This window comes from Pseudorasbora parva, chromosome 23 (genome assembly GCF_024679245.1).
Source record: "Pseudorasbora parva isolate DD20220531a chromosome 23, ASM2467924v1, whole genome shotgun sequence".
NCBI classification, from domain to species: Eukaryota; Metazoa; Chordata; class Actinopteri; order Cypriniformes; family Gobionidae; genus Pseudorasbora; species Pseudorasbora parva.
The window spans coordinates 3,451,610-3,476,574 of record NC_090194.1 but is presented as its reverse complement, the minus strand read 5'-3'; the positions used below and the strand labels follow the sequence as shown (position 1 = coordinate 3,476,574).

General features: G+C 37.6%; 1 protein-coding gene across 5 annotated transcripts in view; it reads right to left on the bottom strand.

The window, feature by feature from the left end:
* The window catches only part of robo3 (roundabout, axon guidance receptor, homolog 3 (Drosophila)), a 206,444-nt gene that overhangs the window by 3,305 nt on the left and 178,174 nt on the right, over positions 1–24,965 (bottom strand). For all 5 annotated transcript variants that reach the window (XM_067432572.1, XM_067432573.1, XM_067432576.1 and 2 more), the window contains 18 exons: positions 24,063–24,268; positions 18,309–18,390; positions 17,018–17,186; positions 13,917–14,083; positions 12,712–12,833; positions 12,398–12,614; positions 12,034–12,158; positions 9,984–10,161; positions 9,514–9,741; positions 8,883–8,922; positions 8,647–8,786; positions 8,250–8,525; positions 7,203–7,347; positions 2,720–2,941; positions 1,784–1,968; positions 1,546–1,650; positions 1,281–1,454; positions 48–187 (listed from right to left, as the gene is read on the bottom strand). In XM_067432572.1, the coding sequence (XP_067288673.1) occupies positions 48–187; positions 1,281–1,454; positions 1,546–1,650; positions 1,784–1,968; positions 2,720–2,941; positions 7,203–7,347; positions 8,250–8,525; positions 8,647–8,786; positions 8,883–8,922; positions 9,514–9,741; positions 9,984–10,161; positions 12,034–12,158; positions 12,398–12,614; positions 12,712–12,833; positions 13,917–14,083; positions 17,018–17,186; positions 18,309–18,390; positions 24,063–24,268 (2,921 nt within the window). The remainder of the gene's footprint in view (positions 1–47; positions 188–1,280; positions 1,455–1,545; positions 1,651–1,783; positions 1,969–2,719; positions 2,942–7,202; positions 7,348–8,249; positions 8,526–8,646; positions 8,787–8,882; positions 8,923–9,513; positions 9,742–9,983; positions 10,162–12,033; positions 12,159–12,397; positions 12,615–12,711; positions 12,834–13,916; positions 14,084–17,017; positions 17,187–18,308; positions 18,391–24,062; positions 24,269–24,965) is intronic.

The following is a 24,965-nucleotide window of genomic DNA, read 5'->3' as shown; positions in this document are numbered from 1 at the left end:
TCAAAACAATGATTGTCTGTGGTGTGAGAAATGTTACTTGGTCTTACATCATTTCTCTTCCTGCCCGTTCCGTGCCCTCGTGATCCTGTTGACCCCCGTGATGATGAACTTCCTGTTGTGGAGCAATTGCTGGACATCTGACCCCGAGACAGGAAGTTGGGCTTGTTGTAAGGAATTAAATCATCCTCTGCGAAGAGACGCATAAACAAAATCATAAATTATAATGGTAGGCGTCAATACAAATATAAAAATATGTTTGTGTTGGGTAGGGTTAGTGTAGTAGAATATATACAGTATGTACAGTATAAAAACCATTACATCTGTGAAGAGTCCCCACAGAGATACTGAACTAAACGTGTGTGTGTGTGCGTGTGTGTTGGGCAGAGGCTGACAGCAGAGAAGTAATTTTACTTTCCAGGTAATTTTATTTTCAAATATATGTACTTTATCAGTGTTCTTCTGTGGAAAACTTTTACTTCACAACATTTCAAAACATAAAAAACATAACTTTTTACTGCACTACGTTTCATATTGAATATCATTTAATACTTAATTACATAAAAAATATAGTGCTGTATACTTTTACTCAAGTAAAAGTAATTAAAATTTTACTTACAAGTACAAGAAAGAAAGTACTACATGTTTAATGTAATTAAAAGTTAACAGTAAAAAAAACACTTTAATTTACGAAATGTGTTGCGGTAAAAAGGATGACATTATATATTATGCTTTGGACTGTAGTGAAGTAAAAGTTTTCCCAAGAAAAACACTGATACAGTATATACTTGAAAAATTTACTTGAGTAGAAAGTAAAAATACCGGTACATTTTTTTTTGTATAAAAACCATTACATCTATTGAGAGTCCTCACTAAGATAGTAAACGTGTGTGTGTGTGTGTGCTTGTTTTTGTGAAATATCAGGACACAAAGGTGTATAATGACATGGGTATGTCACAGATATTACAGGGAGAGGGTGAAATTTGAGGACATTGTCCATGTCCTGACTTTTCAAAAGGATTATAAATCCAGGATTTTTTTTGAGAAAGTAAAAATGCAGAATGTTTCCTGTGATGGGTAGGTTTAGGGGCAGGGGCAGTGTGTGTGTGTGTGTGTGTGTGTAGGTTTAGGGGCAGGGGCAGTGTAGGGGATAGTATGTACAGTTTGTATGGTATAAAAACCATTAGGCCTATGGAATGTCCCCACATTTCACAAAAAGAAATGCGTGAGTGTGTAAAAAAAAAAGGGATAACAGCATTTAAGACTGTCAGGTGTTCTCTAACCATCTATCCGTCTATGAGAAGAGTTTTTCCGATTGGGTGTGCTCTGTTCTCTCCTCTCCATGGAGGAATGGGAGCTGCTCACTCTCTCGAGGGACGTCTGCCCACATTCGAATCCCCCAAGTTGAGCGCAGTCCATCACATCCTCAGGGGGCGGCTCTGGTGGAGGGGGCAGATCTGCAGGGATGTGACCCGCATGTTAACTACACCGGAGCACGATAAATGATTAACTAACTTCATTCTGGAAAAGGCCTGGTCAGTAACTCACCGCCTTGCAGTACATCTCTTCGGTATTGACCGCTCTTGGAGGCTTTCTTCTTTACCTTGGACTTCTGCCCAGGAGGTGTGTGTTCTGCAGAAGGCCTCGCTCGACCTGCAGGGGGGCATGGCATAATGCAACTATAACAAATGTAGCTTTATGAGGAGAAGATCTGCGTAATTTTATATTGCTGAGGGAATAGAAGCGGTATTTCACTTCTGTTAAAGTTGCCAAAGCTGAAACATACCTGGCGTGGTGTTGCAGATGTTCTCTACGCTTTGGGTGGCTCCTTGGCTCATGTCCCGTTTATGTGCTGAGCGGTGTGGCACGGTGTTGTCAGGACACTCCTGATTGGCTGACAGGTTTGGGTTGGACTGGGTTAGAGGGGGGCTTGGTGCTCGCGGCACAGGCACCGGTCCACACGCCAACCGGCTGTCAGGTAGAAAGTTTGACAGGATGAAATACAATAAGAAAATGACATTACATCCAACCTAAATGAGCCCTCTGTTTTAACTCAAAACTACATTTTCAGGGCCAGTGAGGCCCATGGACATTATTATAGGCACTCATAATAAATGAAAAACATAGCAGGCCAAGATCAGCACTTTGAAAAAGTAAATAATCTTTCTAAACTTGGCACAGCTGCAGTCTAGAAGGAAGCTTAATGAGAGTCTCTGTGCATGTGCCATGATAATCTACAAATATGGACCTGTAGAGGAATAAATTGTTCATAAAACATATTCTCTGTCCTGCAGGAACAAACAATAACTCTATAAAAATTCACCTAAGACAGTGAAAACAAATAAACTAACTCATGAAGGATTGCTGATATTACCTGTCCTAAAGTGAACATTGCCTCTAGAATAAAACTAATGTCATTTATGCATCACATTTATATTTTGAAATGCACTCTATTAAGTTTAGAAAAGCAAATCTTCAAACTCTCCTAAACCTGTTATGCTATTTATGTGGGTAAATAAAAGTGGAATGCTGACCTGTCAAAAAACATGCATAAAAAAAATCAAAAATCATGGTGATTCCCCCAAAATTCGTTTACTTCAACTTCAATAAAAGTAATTTTTTTAATGAAATATCAAATGCAGATTTATTTTTACAGCCATATTTGATCATGTTTACCAGGGCTGGCAATAATTCTGCCCAGGACTGTATGTGTGTGTCTCACCGTGCTATCTGTGTCTGTTCGAGCTGGTGTAAGCGTGGTATATCGTGGCAGTGGCCGTCGTCTCGGGGAGATGGGGTTAAGGTGGCGGTGGACTGGTGGCTGTAGGACGTGGTTGGGGAAGGAGCCTCAGCTCTAGACGGATGAGCAGGACCGTCCTCCATCGTGCCGTCCATGAGGTAAGTCCTCTCGGGGAGAGGAGGACACCACTCTTCCTCATCAGACCTGTGTGTGGAGAAAAGTGTTGATATTATTTTGAGGTCCATAAATAAAATACAGCCCTAAAATATTACTAAAAAGAAGACTATATATCTTTTTTATATATAAAAGCTGTACAATCGATTAATCGCATCCAAAATAAAAGATTGTGTTTACATTATATATGTGTGTATTGTGTATACCTATTATGTGTATATAAATACACATGCATGCATATATTTAAGGAAAACATATAATATTTATATATAATATGAATTATATAAATATATATCCAGTAGTATAAACATGCAAATATTTCTTTATAAATACATGTGTGTGCATTTATATACACATAATAATAATAAACTACACACATATTTATTATGTAAACACAAACTTTTTGGACTAATTTGGATGCGATTAATTGATTTGACAGCCCTAATAATAATAGAAATATTGAAAGCCCATATTTCCAAGTGCACCGTCTACAATGTTTTTCCATTAAAATATTCTAAAATAAGAACATAATTTACTCTCACAAGCCATTTAATAACAGCAACGCGTGTTCTGCTGGGCTGTGATGTAAATGAAAGACCACTGGCTGTTTTAAACCTTCTGTTTTAACAGGAAATATGTCAAGATGGCTTTTGTTAAAGAAATTAATACTTTTATTCAACAAGGATGCATTAAATTGATCAAAGCTGGCAGACATTTTTACAAAAATATTATATTACAAATAAATACGGTTCTTTTGAAGAATCCTGAGGTAAAATATTCCACAAAAATATCAAGCAGCACAACTGTTTTCAACATTGATAATAATAAGAAATGGCTTCTGAAGATTAAGCTTTAGACCTTTAAAAACCTGCATTTCTGAACATCGTTGCGCTCTCAGAGACCAAGATTACAAAAGCCTGGTCGCTTGGCACTTTGCTAACTTTAGACATTCGGTCTCCTTACAATAGGTATAGAAGAAGTCACATATCCACGGCGTGGAGTTGGCATTGATAATTCACTTTTGAAACGAGAGAGCTTTTGGATTTACGCATTAGATACTATAGCACAGGGGATTAAATGAAGATCGATATATTTGTCCGTTTCTTTATATTTCTTTCTTGGTTTATCCAGGTAATATATTTTTGTTATTATTATTAATGCATGTTTTAACTTTCACATTTTTTATTGTGCTTTCGTACTCCATGATTACACTTTTTAAGTCATGTGATCAACTATCTTTTTTGAAAAAGTTTTTAATTGTCTGACAGAGCCCGTGTTGCTCCAAATGTAGTCCACTATTAAATATTGTTGCATATTTTGGAGCTTTGGTATGCTGACTTTTTTTCTATTTTGATTTATTTCTATTGTCGAGCACCCAACTTTGAGCATATTTTTGCCAGCTTTGTTCCTGCTTTTGAAAATTAAGCTTTGCCATCCATTTTAAAATATATTAAAAGAGAAATCAGTTAAAAATGTGTGACAATATTTATCAAATAATTGCAGCTTTGGTGAACATACCTCTTTCAAATGCATTTAAAAAATCTTACCGATGTCAGAATTTTCTGAAAGGAAATGAGCAGATGATACAGAAGGAAGGAGGCAGAACTTGGAAAACACTTAAACTTGAGTTGATGTCAGATGTCTGCTCCCTGAACTTTTCTTATCACTCACTTGCCCTTCTCACTTAGAGTGGGAGAATAAGTGACATTTTTCTTCTTTATAACTAAATTCCCTCATTTTTAGCAGAAGGTTAAGTAAGTCCAGTACCTCTGTGCTAAATCAATCACGGCACACTCATTATGATTGCCTGCTGCAGTAATCATCGGGTCAATGCAACCGTTGGCATATCGATTCCTGCTGCCGCTCTGTCAAATGAGTCAGCCTGGCCTCCAGATAACAATATGTGTGATCTTTCAGCTCTCGTGGGACCAATCCGTGCAAAAGCGATGGAAAATAAGTTTAATGCAGTGGCATTTTAAGTGACACTGACTCAATGTTTTGCCTTGGGCACTGAGGGCAAACCGCTGAGCTGAACAACACCTCCACACTACACACTTTTGCTTTACTCGTACATGACTGCATTGCATTTTTGTTGAGTTCTCGTTGAGCTGAAGGGGGAATTATTAAGATTATAGTCATAATGCAGTAACATAGCCGATGTTCTAGCCTTTGGGCTGGCACAAAGGTTAACCCTGTGATCATTGAGTTCATCACACGTTCGAGGGCTAGTTTTGAAAATCTAGTCTGGCAGTGAGTGTTGCATTGCGTTATTCAAACGTCTAATGCTCGGAGGAAGAAACTTGAGAAGGGCTGTACCTGTCACTGGCTAATGTGGTTACTGCGGGAGGCTATGTCAAGGTTATCGGATTCACAGAGCTCTACTGGGCCGGTTAACCGCTGCGGCTAATGTGACGTGCCCTCGTTAGTGCCCCTCGCGGGCAGCCATTGGGCTGAAGTGGCGGCAGAAAGCAATAAAAGCGTCTGTACCCGTCAGCGCCTGCGGCCGGGGCACTCTGCGGCTACCGCTGACCGCGAGCTTCACTAACAAGGGACTAATGTGATACAGACTAGAAAAAGGAAACATAATTCAGTCAAGCCATCATGAGGAAACTGGCCAGACTCAAGGGTAGCATATCGCTAACTTTGTTAGCCTCCATATACAGGCTTGTCAACAGCAATCAAACTGTGAATTCTGAGACGGTTCCTGGAACAATCAGCAAAACTTTGTCCAGAAGGCTAAGCGAGGCCATGCCCTCAGCTAGCCAATTGGTAAAAGATGTCGACACGGAGACATTGGAAATGAAGTTAAAACTCAAATGAATTGCTGAAAGTGTGTGTAAGAACTCGGGGCGAGACTTGAGATTCGTTTTGTCTGCCAAACTCCTGATGGAACACTCTCCGGGCGGCTAGTTCAGCTCCTATCTAATTAAATGAAGACAGGAAGTCTTTGTTATGAGTGTTTACATAACATGTCAAATCACCAAAAGTATAATTGCTTTTTAATTTAAAGTGGCCTTATTATGGTTGTTCGAATATTCCCTTTCATGCAGTGTGTAATATCGCTGTTTGTGTATGTAAACGTTGTAAAGTCAAAAGTGCTTTTGAATAAATAAAGTTATTGTCTCCCAAAAGAAAGAATCAGCTCTGCACCGCCTAAACGAGTCGTCTGTTCTACGTCACTAAAATAGACATTTGCATAATGCGCGCCTATGTTGTACTTCACCCACCTGCAAACAACTTGACCCGCTCTCAAACGTCATTTTACTGACAACTCAAAATGTTAAATGTGGGATTAATCAAAACACTTGCTCTTATAGATGGGTCAGTACCAGTTTATTTACACCAGCTCCTCAGAATCACAACCTGTACGTATGAATAATTATTGATGTATATATTTTCTACCGGCTGTTCAAAATACGTAGTTTTGTGTTTTATATTGTGTAAGTTTCCGGCTAACTCCCGTTATGACTGTCTAACTGAAACTCTTCTGCTCATCAGCTGTGGCCACTATTACCTAAATCTGTGTGTATTAATGCAGATCGTCTGTCGTTCGCACTACTGTGAGTAAAGATAAAGGATGGAGCCAGATTTATGATTCATCAGTCATTGACGTTAGTGCTGGGCTCACGTATGCGCTGTTATTGATACAGTTCCCGCATGTGCACCGCAATAAATCAGAAACACACACATGGGTTTGTTGATGGACACACACTTGTTAATGCTGATGGTGAGGAATTACAGCTCAACATCTCATAATGAACCTCAAAATGAGTAGCATATCTCTGAGAAACGTCCTGCTCGAGTCGTCCTTGTGATGGAGGTTCGGGTTGAATAACTAGTTCTTCAATGTTTCATCATCGGACTCGCGCTCGGATTGATATGGTCAAAGCGACGCCATCGTTACTGTCTCTACAGTGTGTGTGATCGCTGAGCTTTAGGAAGCCTCTGGAGCTGAAGTTCAGTTATGGTAATGAGCTGTACACGGTAGACCAATCACAACAGATTGGGCCGTCTGACCAATCAGAGCAGAGTAACTCACGGAAAGGAGGGATTTAGAGAGAATGATTCATCTGTCGAGTCGTTTGAGAATTACTGAACATTGTGGTGATGTGCAATTTTTATTATGAGAAGTGTTTTTTGATCTTTGATGCATGTAAACCTGTTGTAGGAGAAGCCTAACCATAGTTAGGAGCCTTTATAATAGCACTTTAAATGCTAATAAATATTTTTTTCAGGCAGATCCAGCTGGCACAGCACTGAAACGAATCTGAAGCCTTCCAGTGAACTTTACCCCATGTCCTGGATTAGTTCGTTATCGTCTTCCTCTTCACATTCGTCCAGTTCTCCAGAGAGGGGTGGAGGTGGCAATGCATCCATCCAGTTGAGAGACGGTGTTTTCACTGGCTTCCCCATCAACTTCTGCTTTGGTTGTTTTACTGTAGAAAAACAAGTGATTAGTGAAGAACAAAAAAAGCACACTTAAATTAAGCAGTGTTATACTAAAAAGCTAACATGATTAAAAATTGCCAAACTGAACCCCAATAAAACATAAATAATAGATGAAAAACTTCAAAATGTTCCTTGCCTCAGAAACTATCTGAAATAAAATAAGGAAGTTGAGGTACTAAAAAGCTAACCAGAAATATTAAAAAAGAATAAAAATAACAAAAGCACATACAATTACTAAAATTAAAATAAAAACAAAATAGAAGCTAATTCTCAATATAAATAACACACACACACACACACACACACACACACACACACACACACACACACACACACACACACACACACACACACACACACACACACACACACACACACACACACACACACACACACACACACACACACACACACACACACTTTTTAAATTAAAAATATTAATATATCTTGTTGCAGTGGCTTTAATTGATGTTGATTATTTATTTTAAATAATATTATTTTAATATTATTGTTTATAATAATATATTACATATTATTGAAAATTTATACTATTATTAAAAATATAAAACCATTATTTAAAATAAAGCTGAAATTAAATAAAATATAAATATTAGATGAAAAACTTAAATATTTTTATATAATCACGGTATTTTGTTGCACTGGCTTTAATTTATGTTGATTATTTCATTTATTAATATAATTATATAGTAAAATTAGTATAATATTATATATATGTATTGATAATATTATATATATATATATATATGTTTTTTTTTTTAAAGTAACGGTACTGCTAAATATAATTAAATTCTATAATAATTTATACATTTTAATAAAACAATACTCTGATCGAGCCAAACTGAAGTGAACAGAGAAGACTTATAGATACCGTTCTCTGTTTTAGAGCGGTCCGGCTGGGCATATTGAGCATTGGAGGTTCCAGGCTGGGTCATCCAATGGCTGCCATCTTGTTCAGGGCTGCAGGTCGGCTGGTTGGTGAAAGGCATGATGGGAGTGCTGGCGTAGGGCGTGGCATGTTGAGAGTACTGAGCGGAGAAACTGCGCAGGTCCTCGCCGGTGGGGTCAATGGTGCTGTAGATGGGGCCTTCGTTGGAGTCGGCACTGTACTTCTCATTTTGGTTGAGGTAATTAGATATTCCAGCCTCTGAGAAAGCAATGGGAAATTAATTAGGGTTTAATTAATATGACTCTGTGCTGTGGAAACTTTGTGTTAAATTAATGTAACGCTACAGCCGGTGGTGTTGTTCTATAGCAGCGGGTCTTACCATTATAGTATCTCTCCGGGGTATCATGTTTAGACGTACAGCAGTTCACAGAGTCTTTCCCGTTGTGAACGAGGTTGGTGGTTGGCCAAGAATCAGCCAGCCAAGGGTAATTTCCAATGTTAGTACCCAGCATACCAGGCCTGCAAAACCAGACATATCCAGAAATATCAATAAGTATAGAATCTATACTGTGACTGTATTTACACTCTAAATTGATAGCTAAAAGTGACATTTACCTTCCGTTAAGTCCAGAACTTTCTCCATGTGGAAAACCAACTGTAATAATAATTAAATGAATAAATAATGTGAAATTAAATAATGTAATTTTGGAGTATTGCAATAATATCTTATCATGAATTCATATGTTTTGGAGTATCACAATAATATCTTATCATGAGTTCATATGTTTTGGAGTATCGCAATAATATCTTATCATGAGTTCATATGTTTTGGAGTATCACAATAATATCGTATCATGAGTTCATATGTTTTGGAGTATCACAATAATATCATATCATGAGTTCATATGTTTTGGAGTATCACAATAATATCGTATCATGAGTTCATATGTTTTGGAGTATCACAATAATATCATATCATGAGTTCATATGTTTTGGAGTATCACAATAATATCGTATCATGAGTTCATATGTTTTGGAGTATCACAATAATATCATATTGTGAGTTCATATGTTTTGGAGTATCACAATAATATCATATTGTGAGTTCATATATTAAGAATATCGTATCATGATATGCATTGAATCGTGACATGAGAGTATCGTTAAACCCCTAATATATAATATATAGAGATAATACTAAACTAACTGCTAAATGTTTCTTTAGGTGTGATGTGTGCATGCATACCTGCAGGTGTGTATGCGAATGATGCCGTGTAATGGCTGAGCTCTTTCCTCTTCTTCCGTCTGCAGTAGATCCACACGCTGAATCCCATAAGGATTACCCAGCATGCCCCGCCAATGCCTGCGATGAAGGCAGGCTGCTTCACTACGTCTGTGATCTGCTCAGCCAGACTTACATTCTCATCAGATTCGCTGCCTCCACCTGTGACTGTGGGCTGCTCTGCAGGCAATTCTGAAAAGAGGGAGAGAGAGAAGAAGAGCGCAAAGACAGATCAAAGTGTTACTCAGACAGAATGTCTTAATAGGACTCAGCTTATTGGAAAGAATTAAGCAATTTAGTCTCAGAGCGGGGCTTTAAAAAGCAATCAAAGAGAATTTACACAATTTCTGTGCTTCTACTCCACAAGCCCATCATTTCACACTTTTAATTCTCTCAGTTCAGCAGTCAGGGCTGTTTTTTCGGCTAACACTCACTGATAAGCACAGATACGGGCTGGCTGTGAGCGCCCACTCCTGCGCTGGTCACTGCCGCCACCTCCACCTGGTACAGCACACCAGGTAGAAGCCCTTTTAATAAAGTGGTCAGCACGTTCCCGTCCACCGTCTGATTTATGTGGTAGCGCGTCTGAGAGTCGTTACCCAAACACCAAACCTGAAACCAGATGAGATGAAACTTACAAAGAAACATAAAAATACTGTCTTAAGTGTCTTAACACAGGTCCTTGGTCTGTAGGACTCACATCTGCAAAAGACACCAAGAAACAATCCATAAATAACATCTTCAAATGATATATTCTTTATTCGGATCACCATTAGCTTCCACCATTAGCAAGTGGTTGCTAATCTTCCTGGATATATCGTTTATCACTGGATTATATTTCACCCCAATAACAAGAATTTTATATATATATATGTGTATATATATATATACATGTATATATATATATATAATTTATACAATAATGTATACATATATTCATTTTATTTTACATAAAGAAAATTAAGTTTACATTTTGTACCATTAATAATGTATGTATTGTGAAATTTTAAATTGAAAAATATTTAAATGTGGTATTTTGTTGCATTGGTTTTAATTAATGTTTATCATTTAGTTTAAATGCTATTCTTTTAATATAATTTTTTATAATACTATATATTTACAAAATAATTTTCGTTAATTAAAATTAAGCAGAAATTAAATAAAATATAAATATTAGATGACAAACTTAATCTGATATTTTTATATATCACGGTATTTTGTTCCACTTGCTTTAATTTTACGTTGATTATTTCATTTAAATAATATTCCTTTAATATAATGGTAAATTTAGTATAAAAGTATATACTTAGTATAAAGTTATATTGCATATATGTATATATAATATTATACTGATGTTACCATTATATTAAAAGAATATTATTACACATATACATATATATATATATATATATATATATATATATATATATATATATATATATATATATATATATATATATATATATATATATATATATATATATATATATATATATATATACATGGGCGTCGGAAGCAAATAAAAAGTGGGTGGGTCAGTAGCGCCTAAGACAAAATCGGTGGGGAATTTTTTTGTGGGGGGTCTGGGGCTTCTCCCCCAGAAAAAAATTATTTCATAGATGTGATTTCCTGCATTATGGTGCGTTTTAGGCCATATCTCTTTCCTACACCAAAAAAGACCTCAAACCAGTCAATACCAATAGTCTAATAATAAAAAGGCTATATTCATTTAACTGCCATAGAAATCAACAGTTTCACAGATAATGACAATGAACAAGTTGCATGTTTTTTATGCTCCGTATCCAGACAGAAAACTTGCCGTTTACTAAACGATTGATTGGGCCAGACAAAATCACAGAAATTACAGAAATATTTACCGTGGCTATAGAGTAGGGGTAAGAGACGCATGGCATTAAGTTTTAAAGCATATCGCGAGCGTAGGTTCGAATCCGCCTTTTGCCACACTCGCTCTACTCCCTTTCCCCATCACATATCAGATTGGAAAGGTATTTATTTTCAATAAAAAATAGAAAATATTAGAAAAGGGGAAATAAAGCGTTTAACATGTGTTCAATAATAAGTTTCTTAATAAGTTTTTCGGTTAAGGGGTAGTCGAGGTAAACAGACGTGCTGAATTAGAGACGATAAAAGTGAGTGGGTCCAATATCATTGGTCTTAAAAAGTGGGTGGGTCTTGTCCCACACACACACAATGGTTCCGACGCCCATGTATATATATATATATATAATAAACATGTCCTTAATTTTCAATCTGGGATTAATAAAGTAATATTATACTAATGTTACCAATAATGCGAACTAATGTTAAAATATAAAAACATAATATTATACTAGTATCCTTAGTTTCCCTTCTGGGACTATTAAAAGAAGTCTAACAGTAGAGTTCATTAACACATCATTCAGTATTATTGCCTTCACTAGGAATAGACCAATTACTTTTTGCACATTGCAATCTAAATCTCACCTTATACTCTTGGATGACTCCATTTTGCATCTCAGTGGGAGGAGGCTGCCATGATACACTGATGCTGGAGCTGTTGCTGAGCTTGACTGTTTCCACGGTTACAGCACGAGGCGGGGCACTCGGAACTGGAAGAGAATTAAATTAAAATTACAATTTGAAAAGTGTGCGTCCTTAATAGTAAATTCTACATTATCCTTCTCCGTAATTTTATTTGGCAGGATAAAGCGATTCATCTTCATATTATGTACAACAGAATAGAATTGAGTTGGACTGGGCTGAATGAATGAACTCGAATTGAATTGATTAGAAGGAAATTAAATTGCAGTGCATCAAATGGAAACTGAAAGAGCTGCAGATCTCTCACCCTCCTCAGGCGTGCGAAACGTCAGCAGGCGGCTGTCCATGCCCTGGAACTCGTTAAAGTAGGGTCGTATTTTAATCTCGTACTCCGTGCCTTTGAGCAGGCTGGCGATGACAGCGCTACGCTCTGTTGCCGCTTTCACTTCCTGCTGGGACCAGGAGCCGCCGACAGGACGATAAAGCAAACGATAACCCTGGATGTACTGAGACTGACGATCGACCTGACAGATGGAGAGAGGGAGGCCGAGACGGAGAAATGAGATAATGTGAGCCAGCAGGTGAGGAGCTGATTCGGAGGGCAGATTTCGGCACACTCACGTTCCAGCTGATCTTCACGCTGGAGGCCGTCAGCAGCACGGGCTCATGAAGCTGCACAGACATCTCTCCCAGCTCCCTCTGCACCTGTCTGTGGTCCACACCTTGACCTGTGGGACTCACATCTGCAAAAGACACCAGGATACGTCTCAGAAATACAAAGGGTCGTGATTTCACCACAAAAACAAGAATCATTAATGCCGTTTATTTTGCATTAAAATAACAATGTTTACTTTTTGAAACATAATTAATTTATGTATTAATTAAATTACTAATTAAATACTGTTGGCTTTGGCTTGCTAAGTTGGGGGCACTAAAATTATGATCTAAGTTATTCAACTAAATATACAGATAAAATAGGTCTTATTTAATTCTATAAACTATAATACTGATCTGCCAACATTGCCGCTATATAATAAATTAAAATAAGCTGATAACATCACTGTTTTCTCCAGAACGACTGTACAGACAAATCAAATTTTGTTGCAATATTGTCCTGTTTAACACTGTGAAGCTGCTTTGAAACAATCGGCATTGTAAAAGTGTTATAAATAAAGTTGATTGATTGATTGATTGATTGATTGATTGATATTTTGTAAAAATAAAATTCTCATTAAAGCAATATGGATTAATGTATTATTTTTATTAAATATTTATATATTTAAATTGTAAAATATTTATATATCATGTTTTTTTGTACTTGCTTTAATTGGTGATTTTTAAAAAATAAAATAAAAATACAGATAGATTTTTTTTTTATGATTGGTGCAATCCACATTAAATAAAACTTTTTATATAAAATGAGAAATCGGGCACTAATTGTTTTTTTTTTATTATAATCACAACAATAATAACAGTTTACTTTTATTTTGTATTTTCAATGAAGCAATTTTATTTTATTTGTATTAAATATTTATATAATTGAACTGGTAAATTGTATTTACATATGATGTTTTTTGTTGTGCTTGCTTTAATTGGTGATTTAAAAAAAAAAATTATAGAAATATTTTTCGGATTTTGGTGATCCAAATTAAATGGAACAGATTTTGATATAAAATGCTAAAATGCACTATTTTTTTTGTATTATTATAGATCACAACTTTTAATTTGTTTCACTATTTAAATAAGTCATGCAGCATATCATTTGTATGACACAAAGATCTCTATGAGAAAAGATCATAAAATGGATTGGTCCCCAGTGTCCAGACCTTGTGTGCGTACGGGCTCTGAGATGGGGCTGGGGTCACTCAGGCCATAAGCGTTGACCGCCCGCACAATGAAAAGATAAACAGTGTTCGGAGACAGACCGGTGACCGTGTGCTTCTCCAGCTTCACCAAATCTGCAACCGTCTGCCACGTGCTGCCTGCTGATTGGCTGAAAAATTCCAGAGAAAGATAGATTACATTCATATTTATGTCACCAATTATTTCCAAATGTTTTTTTCTGCTATGAAATAATGAAAGCCAGTGGATTCATACAGCTGAATCGGAATAAAAACATCAATACACCAGTGTTTTGTCCTACATTTGTCCCGAAGCTGTTGCACGCATTAGAGAAGAGGCGGCTTTAACTGCAAAGTCAATGTCATAGATGTTTATCTGCCCTCCTTTGATTGCCATTACATGTGTCTGTTTAATGACCCGGCTCTTCTGTGATGCTATTCTTTCCGCCTTTGGCTTGACAGTGCATGGTGTGATCTCTGCGGTGATAGATTTATTTATGGCACAGACTAGGCTTGTCATAATGCAGTCAATGCACTGCATGCGATAAATAAATAACATCTTGGATCCTGAGCTGTGATTTGATTAAATATGAAGTGAAAACATTGTTGATTCTGTACAGGGGTGAGTTTTAGCTTCAATGTAAGGACCCACAGACAATCATTATCATCCAGATCACGTCAAAACATACAGGAATACGAATTTGGCTTAATGAGAACCCAGAGAGCTACTTAGATGTGGCGTACAGGTGGGCAAGATTAATAACAACACACTTTCCCTCTAATAAACAATGCATATTAAGCACAGACATCTGTCTGGGCCAGAAGGCTTTGGGATAGTTCTCGTCACTTGTCTGTGGTTAACCATCATCTTTGTTTAGAGCGATGGTCACATGCGCCATGTTCAAGGTTTATTTTTCCCCGATGGCAACTCCTGCCGCAGACACAAAGCCAATAAAAGCCCGACCTGCACAATTAGGCCAAGCCATAAATGCTGGGAACCTCGTAAATATTCCTTCAGCGGCCCACCGATAGAAGCGATAAATCCAAGGTCACTTTGCTATCAGCTGCGATAGAAGAAACAGGGAAAGGCTGAGGCATGGATAAATCCCTTTTCTCCAGCAGGTCTGTAATTGGGCTCTTGTACGCACACAAACACCAACATACGTGCATAAAATCAAGAAGTGGGAAGCAATGCAAACCTTTTTCATGTATCGAGGAGTCAAAATCCTAAACCCAAAAGCTTAAATCCTCCTCATTCGCAATCTCAGTTCTATTCCATCCCTCACTTGTTCTCTGCCACCCCTCCCGTTCCCCTTTCCCAATGCTCCACAGCACCTCAGGGAAGGAAATTGTATAGCAAACACACCTTTCAGCCCCACAGCACTCTATAAAGAATCAATTTTAAGGATGTGGGGCCATGCTAACGGTTACCCGGGGGGGGGGGGGGGTAAGGGAGAGGAGAGAGACCTAGTGTGTGTGTATGAAATATAGAAAGAATGAAAATGTGTGTGTGTTTGGTCCTCTGCATCTCCATTGCTGAATAGCCTGTTTGCCGTCTGCCCTCCCTCTAAGGACTGCAGGACCTTGGTTCTGTAATTAGAGGTAGCCCCATTTCAGCCAGCGTACAATAGCTTAAAGAAGTGTGTGTGCGTGGACTAGATTTGAATTCATTTGCATGTCATACTCAGATTTCTCAAGCTTACTTTCCACGAACAAACCTCTCGTGGACTGAACTAACCCCAAAAACACTTCAGCTACAGCAGGGTTGTTGGTTTTTTAAATCTTTTTTGATGCCCAGTACATCCAAATATGATGATCCCCTTATGAGGGAGCCATTATTAAATATAAAGGTTTAATAAATAAATTTTGTTTTTAAGTATTAAAACCCATTATACTGTGTAAGAAAAATATTTGCTGTATTATAAAGACATTCTGTTTTGACTAATAAAAAAAAAAACTTTTGTTTATATGCTGAATATACGAAAGCAGATCTCAACACAGTAATCAGTTTTCTTAAATATAATTTCATTGATTTCTCAATGGTAAGTGGTCCCTTATTTTTTTTCCAGAGCTGCATTGTTCAATTCAAGTGCTGTCAAATCAATTTATCCCGAATTAATCACGTCCAAAATAAAAGTTTGTGTTTACATAATATGTGTGTGTTCTGTGTATAATTATGATGTATATATAAATACACACATGCATGAATATATATTTAAGAACATTTTTATATTTATATATAACATATTTATACTTATATATATGATACAAATATATACAATATATACATGCACATATTTCTTAAATATATACATGATATATATTATATAATACATTTATTTTATAAACACAAACTTTTTTTTGAATGTGATTAACTGATTTCCCAGCACTAATAAAACACTTTAATATTAGGTTGCATTAATCTGATTAATCGTACGATTAATTAATTATTTATTTTTTTAATCGATTGACAGCACACACTGGTCTACCAAGCCCAATCATTTTTAAACTGTGATGATGTCAAAACTATGAGCTCATAACCGCCCAATGACTGAACAGTAAGGACAAAGTGGTTAGCCAATCAAAACAGAGGACATTTACATAAAGGCACAGTTTTCAAACCTCTCAAAGATAGGGTGGAAAATTGTCACGTAATTTTTTCTAAATTGGCACAAGAAACCAAGATGTGTAGGACAGTTCAATAATTCATGAAAATATATTCCCTTTAAATAAGCCTGAGTTCTCTAGTCTGTGTCTGAAATTCAATTGCAGAAAACCAATACAGTTGCTATTAATTTAGATCTCTCTGGCAGTAGGTTGCCGCCTGAGGGGAGTGTTCTTGTAGCAGGCAGGATGTGAGATGTAAGCGCTGGATGTAGTGAGGGGAAGGGGTCAGGGACGGGGCAGCCACGCCGCGGTTTTACCCTGCCTGTCACGGACGACCAGCTACGCTGAGACAGTGACACTGAATTAATAAAAAATGAAGAATGGACCCTTGTAGTAGCTCCTGGCAAGAGACGATATTATCAAGAGGAGGGAGGAAAACAAACAGGAAGGGCCCAGAATGGGGATGCTTACAAACTCACCTGAAAGCCTCAATGATGTAAGAGGTGACAGCCGCCCCGCCCTCATGTGCATTGGGTTGCCAGGTCAGGGTCACGCTGTTACGGGTCACGTCTGTTACGACAGGCTTCTGGGGCGGACCGGGCAGCTGATAGGGCTCTGAAACCGGGGGTGCAGAGAGACCCCCACTCTCTATAAAGATAAGATCAGGAAATTAGAATGCATTCTGTTATCCATATGAGCTATGTTTGCAGAATCGGTCTAGATTTATAGGACATTACAGCAGAAAACTCATCCCCGGCCACAACATTTGAGCTTGGGCAGTTCGGTCTGGACTTGATCCATAGAGGAGTAATTATGAAACAGATTTCAGACCAATGAAATCATCAGGGCGGGCTTTAAACGATGATGGACAGATGATAAACACACTCTAAAAAATGCTGGGTTAAAAACAACCCAAGTTGGGTTGAAAATAGACAAACCCAGAAATTGGGTTGTTTGAACCATTCAAACAACCCAATTTCTGGGTTTGTCTATTTTCAACCCAACTTGGGTTGTTTTTAACCCAGCATTTTTTCCAGTGCAGTAACGTAATCATCCAAGTCATCAAAGGAGCTTGGATTGAATTTGTTCAAAATAACTGTGTATCCTTAATTTTTTTTTTTTTTACTTGCAGAATATGTCTAGATTAATAGGACATTATAGCAGAAATCAATATTGGTGAGGAAAAATCTGATCTCAAATCAGCACTACACGGCAAAAAATGCTGTTCTTACTTAGTATTTTTGTCTTGTTTCTAGTCAAAATATCTAAAAACTCTTACATTAAGAAACATTTACTAGATAAGTAAAAAATATTGTCTTGTTTTGGGGAAAAATAACTCAAAATGAAGAGAGTTTTTGCTTAAAATAAGCAACATAACCTGCCAATGGGGTGAGAAAAATAATCTTGTTTTCTTTTCGAATTAAGATTATTTTACTTACCCCATTGGTACATTATTTATCTTATTTTAAGCAAAAAAATCTCTTAATTTTGAGTTATTTTCCCCCAAAACAAGACAATTACTTTTGCTTGTCTAGTAAATACTTCTTGTTTTAAGAATATTTAGATATTATGACTAGAAACAGGACAAAAATACTAAGTAAGAAAAGCATTTTGTGCAGTGTAGGACATACACTAACATCTGTTATGTATTTGCAGAGTAAATTTGCAAGGAAAGCGGCTTCCTCAGCCGATTATTGCAGTTTGAAGATGATATGATGCAGTCTGTCAAAGATAAGGACACAAAGGCGGTGATAAAGTGCTTTTTTTTACCTTTTACTGTGAGTACACCACTCCAGCTCGTCTCTCCACTTAAACTGGAAGCAACACAGGTGTAGGCCCCGGAGTCCGTTTCCTAGCAACAGCAGGCTCAGGGTCAGCATTTGTATGGATAAACTCAAGCACAATGCATTGCCTCACTCCACTCGGAGCGGCGTGGAAATCTTGACAAATGAGCACAAATTCCTCGAAATTGCCTATTATTTCGCTATAATACAGGATCAACTGTTATTTCTTCCTATTACTTTTGAAGTTACTGACAGGAAGACAATAATGTGCTGTTGGGAAACCTAGTGAGATGAGTGTGTTGTCCAATGCAAAAATGAAATAATTACTTCTGTTATGTGCAAACTAAATAAGCTGTATGCCTGAATCCGAAATCACCCCCTAAACCCTCAATCACTATTCCACTAATACAGCGAGTGAGTGAATTCAGACAGCCGTTGAATGTACATCGGCTGTACACTCGTTATTGCAGTGCATTGTGGGACAGAATGAGTGCACTCGATAACATCCACGATGGTTTCGGACACCACTACAAATGGCTGTCGCCTGAAATAATGGCCTGTTTGATGGTATAGGGGGTGATTTCAGATTCAGCCTGTATCTTTCACAAAGAAGGAAATCCCACAATGCAGAAAAACAATGCATCCATGTACACATACGTACATTATACACACATGCAATTCATTCAATACCAAAAAGTATAAATAAAAATAATATTTAGTAATTTATGTATTTTTAGTCAATGCCAAGTAGATGCTAACTGCAAATACAATTATAACTCAGATTTAAGTTGACAATATAATGCAACAAATTGACCTTTACACACACACACACACACACACACACGTATATATATATATATATATATATATATATATATATATATATATATATATATATATATATATGTGTGTGTGTGTGTGTGTAAAGGTCAATTTGTTGCATGTTAGAAACGTTGTTAGAAACGTTAGAAACGTTAAAACATCTCCTAAAGTCAGAAGGTGTAGAAACACTGTGACCTCTTCCTTGTTTGAGTGGATCACCTCATTGGTTAAACCCCTGCTGTGCCGGATGGTCATTGGTGGAGAACCGGCAGAACTCAGAGAGGTAAACAGCCGGGCATCGACTGATTAATCACGGATGGCAGCTCTGTGCTCTGCGTTAAATACGCACTTAAAAATGTGAATTTCTGAATTTTCAGCATCATATATATATATATATATATACAGTCCCATTCAAAAGTGTAGGGTCGATAAGATGTTTTAACGTTTCTAAAAGAGGTCTCTTACCAAAGCTGCATTTATTTGATCAAAAATACATAAAAATTGAAATATTATTACAATATAAAACATCTGTTTTCTGTGCGGATATATTGTAAAATGTAATTCCTGTGATCAAAGCTGAATTTTCAGCATCATTACTTCAGAAATCATTATAATATGATAATTTGAAGCTCAAGAAACTATAATTAATGCTGAAAATGGGGATTGTTTAATGAGTAGAAAGTTCAAAAGAGCTTTTATTTGAAGTAGAAATCTTTTTTAACATTATAAATGTTTTTACTGTCACTTTTGATCAATTTAATGCAGCCTCACTGTATAAAAGTATTAATTTCTTTCAAAAAAACAAAAAACAAAACTTTCAAATGGAAATAACACTAAATATAAATCAATACGCTACAGTGTAATCCATAAAAAAATTTAAAAAAATCTAATCATGCTTCAGAGTGTCTCTGTGAATCTTTAAATCTTCATATTGTAGGAATCCATCTGAATTTTCATCTGTCAGATCAATTTAAGATATTAGTGTCTATCTGAGTTAGCATGGGTGTAGTGAATGTGCAAAAAGAAAAAGGAGATACAAAGACAAATTGGTGAGCGGTGGGGGGGGGCGAGGGGCATTAAATTTTTACCACAGGGCCGAGGGGAGAAGTCAGGCAGAAATTGCTTACGACAATGAGAGATGTAGTAAAGCTTTACTCTTTCTCTCTGTCCATGACAGCGATCTAATAGTGCTGACAGCTCAGGGGCACCAGTGACACGTCTGAGGATTTGACTCATCGTGATGCACACACACACACATACACGCACGCACACAAGCACACGCGCACACACCCTCGAATGTCTGCTCACTTGTGATGTGTCTGTTTCATCTTAAATCTCATTTTTATGTGGAGAATAGCATAATGCACATGTTAACATGAATTAAACAGCAGCTGACGTAAACACTGATATTAGCAGAAAACTGAGACCGTCTGAGACTGAACCCATGCACTGAAGAGTGGCTTTATATCCTCAGGCAGTACAGGAGTGTGTTGTTGAGTGTGTTATTTTGGTTACTTATGAAACTCTCGTAGGAGGAGAGCAAGCAGAAGGTGTAGAAACACTGTGACCTCTTCCTTGTTTGAGTGGATCACCTCATTGGTTAAACCCCTGCTGTGCCGGATGGTCATTGGTGGAGAACCGGCAGAACTCAGAGAGGTAAACAGCCGGGCATCGACTGATTAATCACGGATGGCAGCTCTGGGCTCTGCGTTAAATACGCACTTAAAAATGTATGAGTGGAAAAGGAAATAGGGAAATAAATATTTTGAGAGTGCATTCACATCTTCTACTTATTTAAAGGGATAGCTAACCCTGCCATCATTTATGATCACCCTCATGTCTTTCTAAATCTGTATGAATTTCTTCAGTGGAAAGAATATTTAGCAGAATGTACTGGTTGCTCCTTTCCATGCAATTACAATGAATAAGAACTGACCATAAACATATTACATAAGTGGCCAATATGACTCATATTTCAAGTCTTCTAAAGTCATAAAATGATGAACAAACTGAAATATAATTTGCTAATCACAGATAAATGGGATCAAGTGTGCTTTTAACCACTGCAATCAGTTCATGCAATCAAGTCAAAGTTTAATTTGAGAACCAAACCAGTCTGATTCATGAATGAATCTTTGTTTCAAATCGTAGTTCACAAAATTATTAATTTTGACCCTTGATTCAGCTCACAGTTCACAAAATAAACCATGAAACCAAAATCAACAGTTCTTTTTTATGGACTATTGCAGTGTAAAAATTATTTATCTGTGCACATCTTCTGTTTAATGCTGGTTTGTGAACTGAATCAACTGATATATAAAAGAGAAAGAGATTTGAAAACAGATTGTCATGAATCAGACATCACTACTTCTCTAATGAACGACTTAATTTTAGTCTGTTCCAGTATTATAACTGTTAACTAAAACTATTAAAATATTTTTTTAATTACTGAAATAAAGTGTCAATAAATATTAGGGGCCCTATGATAAAATAGCAAATGCAATCGGTGCACCCATGGGCGTCTCGTCTGCAAACCAGGTGTGTTCAGGAGCATTGTTGGTGTGTTGCTATTTTGAGGAACTGAAAATGACTGACCATTGAGCAACAAATATCTGCTATAACGTCAATAGTGCAGTATTTTTGTATTATTTAAGGTATGTGTTAGTAATATGAGCCTATAGGTGGGTGCACAACGTGCATACACTCTGCTTATAACACACACAGGGACGTGCAAATAGCAGAAACATGCCAAATATAAAAAATTAAAGGATTCCACTCTGGAGAAGTGTTCAATCTTTCCGATTGCAAATTCGCCATGTAAATAGAGAATCTGCCATGGTGCAAGCGCAACTGGTTTTTAAAGGGATTGGAAGATGAGACTCGGATTGGTTAATTGCACGTTACGCTCAAAACACACCCAAAAAAGTAATCCAAACGGCTCTGGGGGGTTAATAAAAGCCTTTTGAAGCAATTCGATGGGTTTGTGCAAGAAAAATATCCATATTTAACACGTTAGAAAAAATCTAGCTTCCGGTAGACCCCCTTCTGTAATCATCTTCCGGAGAAAGCGTTATGACAATGACATGAGATGTAGTGCAAGTGATTTGAACTGCAAGAGGCGTTACACTTTCTTCATCAGTTGAATACAGAAGGCGGTCCGCCGGAAGGTACCTATTTTACTTTATAACGTGTTAGTTATGTATATTTTTCTTAAATCCAATAATTCACTTCAGAATTCTTTTATTAACCCCCCGGAGCCGTATGGAGTACTTTTATAATGGATGGATGCACTTTTTTGTTAAGCTTGAATTAGCCAAGATATTACTCCAATTGCATTCATCTGAAATAACAATGTCATATACACCTAGGATGACTTGAGGGAGAGTAAATCATGGAATAATTTAAATTTTTAGGTGAACTATCTCTTTAAGTGATTGTATACAAATCAGTTAATTTTAACTTATAATATTATAGCAACTGATTCCCATGTATGGTTTACAGCATTAGTTGCCATGTACTGTACCTGATATATATATCCAAAATAATCAATATCGAATTGAAATCAATTTCGAAAGCTTGTGAATCGAAATCGAATCGAATCATTAGATGTATCAATACCCAGCCCTACTGGTCTGTTCCTCACAAAAAGCTTTTGTATGGCTTTAGAAAACTTGAAATATTGACTGCTTTATTTGTCCTTTTGGAGCTCAACTGCACCATCCTAAAAATAGTGGCCCATGATATTCTTCAAATATTCCCCCCTTAATGTTCAACAAAGAAAAAGCGATTTGTTTTTTCTGACTAACACACTCGCTCGTTCTTCGCCACATTTCTCTTTTCCTCACTCCCTTGGCACAGTCGAGTTTCTGGCGAATCTCCCGGTATAATGGCACCTTTTCACAGCGCTCTCCCTTTCTCCCACACACTCGCGCGCTACCATCTGTGCAAACCCCAGTGTCCGTGCCCCTTGTGCGCTCCATCATGCCGGGTAATCGTGGACTAAAGGGGGCCAATGGAGGCATCAGACCAGAGAGGACGGGGCAAACACCAGTGCCAAAGATGCCCGTCTGAACAAAGCATGCAACATTTAACAAGCCAAATAAACAAAAACTCGACACAAACGCCTAAATCCTCACTGATAAACGAGGCTGCTACTTAAATTCACACAATATTTTGGCCCAAGCGGTCCACATTCAGTCCACTCTACTGAATATCAAGGGCACATTTAATGTGTTACAGAGGGATGCTGAGAGTAGCACATAAAGATTGCTAGCCTCCCTACCTTTCTATATACCAGAATGAGCTTTTAATTAAGGCATGAGTGACTGTTAATCATTCCCCGGCACAATCAATTAACACATCAGGTTTGTTCGCAGCGGTGCCGTGACCTCAGGTGAAAGCTGCAATCGCACACACCCTTGAGGCCTTGAGGAATGGATTTCATTAGGCTAGCATGCGCTAACACTAACGACAGCACACATTCCCATTATGATCATAATTACAGGTTTTATCGCCTTGCACAACTCTCGCATAAGCGGCTGGGTCACCCAGAAACCGTCCACGGAGCAAGTATTAAAATCGATCCGCTAATTAAGCCGGCCTGTTTGCTGTAAACTCGATTGCGCGTTTTATGCCCCCGCCATTGATCGGATAGCGTAATGACATTTTACAGCAGCATCTGTGTCTAAACGTCACACAGGCGTGTCTGGAAATACATTCGTACAGAATATTGTTGATAGCATATGGCGTCTGTCAGTGAAGAGCGCCGCCTGTGACGGGACATGGGCTGAAGAGGGCTTGATTTGAAATACCCATATGTTAATACCCACCGTGTATTAGCATTTTGGAGAATAAAAGCCTACATGCTGCAAAAACAGACCCTTGTGTGCACACTTAAACACTATCTTGACTGAAGTACCTGCAGTGCTGTGATTTGTAAAGTGCCGTTTTCCATTAGGCTAATGCGCTCGTCGTTGCCCAGGATTCTCTGGCCATCGCGCTCCCATTGGATGCTCGGAAGAGGGTTGCCCATCACGTGACACTGCAGTTGGGCTGTGGTGCCAGGAGCAAGCGTCTGATTGGCCGGGCCTTGGCGGATGATGGGGGGGATCCGATCGGACGGGGCTAGGGTGAAAGAGAATGAGAGAGGCGTGGGCCACAAGAACCAAATTTGCATGTAACCACCATATCACCCACCTTGATCAAATCATACTCAAGAGATCGTTATATAGACAAACTATGAATTATGCTAACTGAGATTCTGAGAGTGGCACGATTGGTACAATACAATATCATCACACAGTATAACATGAACATCATGATAAAACTACATACAACAAATTAAAAAACATATCAAATGCCATATCAAGTTCATTGATGCATTTAGTAACGGGCGAATACACTTTAACTGGCCATTTGTTTTTAACATCTTTCCAAACTATAGCCCCAGTAATTCATATGATTTGAATTAGCTCACAGGCCTCTTAGTATCATTTGAGCAAGTCGTAGTACCAGCTATAAACTCTTTTTGAAATGAATGTATAATGTTATTGCCCAATGGAAATGAGCCAAATGCACATTAAGCAGGATGCATTGCTTGATAATACAATTATTCTGTGCATTTAAGATTGCCTTACAACATTTATGAGTCAGTCGCTGGTAAAGATGGATCTATTCTAAAGCTGCATGGTATTAAATACAACAAATATGAAGTTTTTATGAAATCATCAGTAGCAGTGGCGTTTGGATTTATTCTACGCTCCATTCAAAGCTGGATGTGGGAAAAACACAAACACTGTCAGTCCAAAGTTTGGAGCAGGGC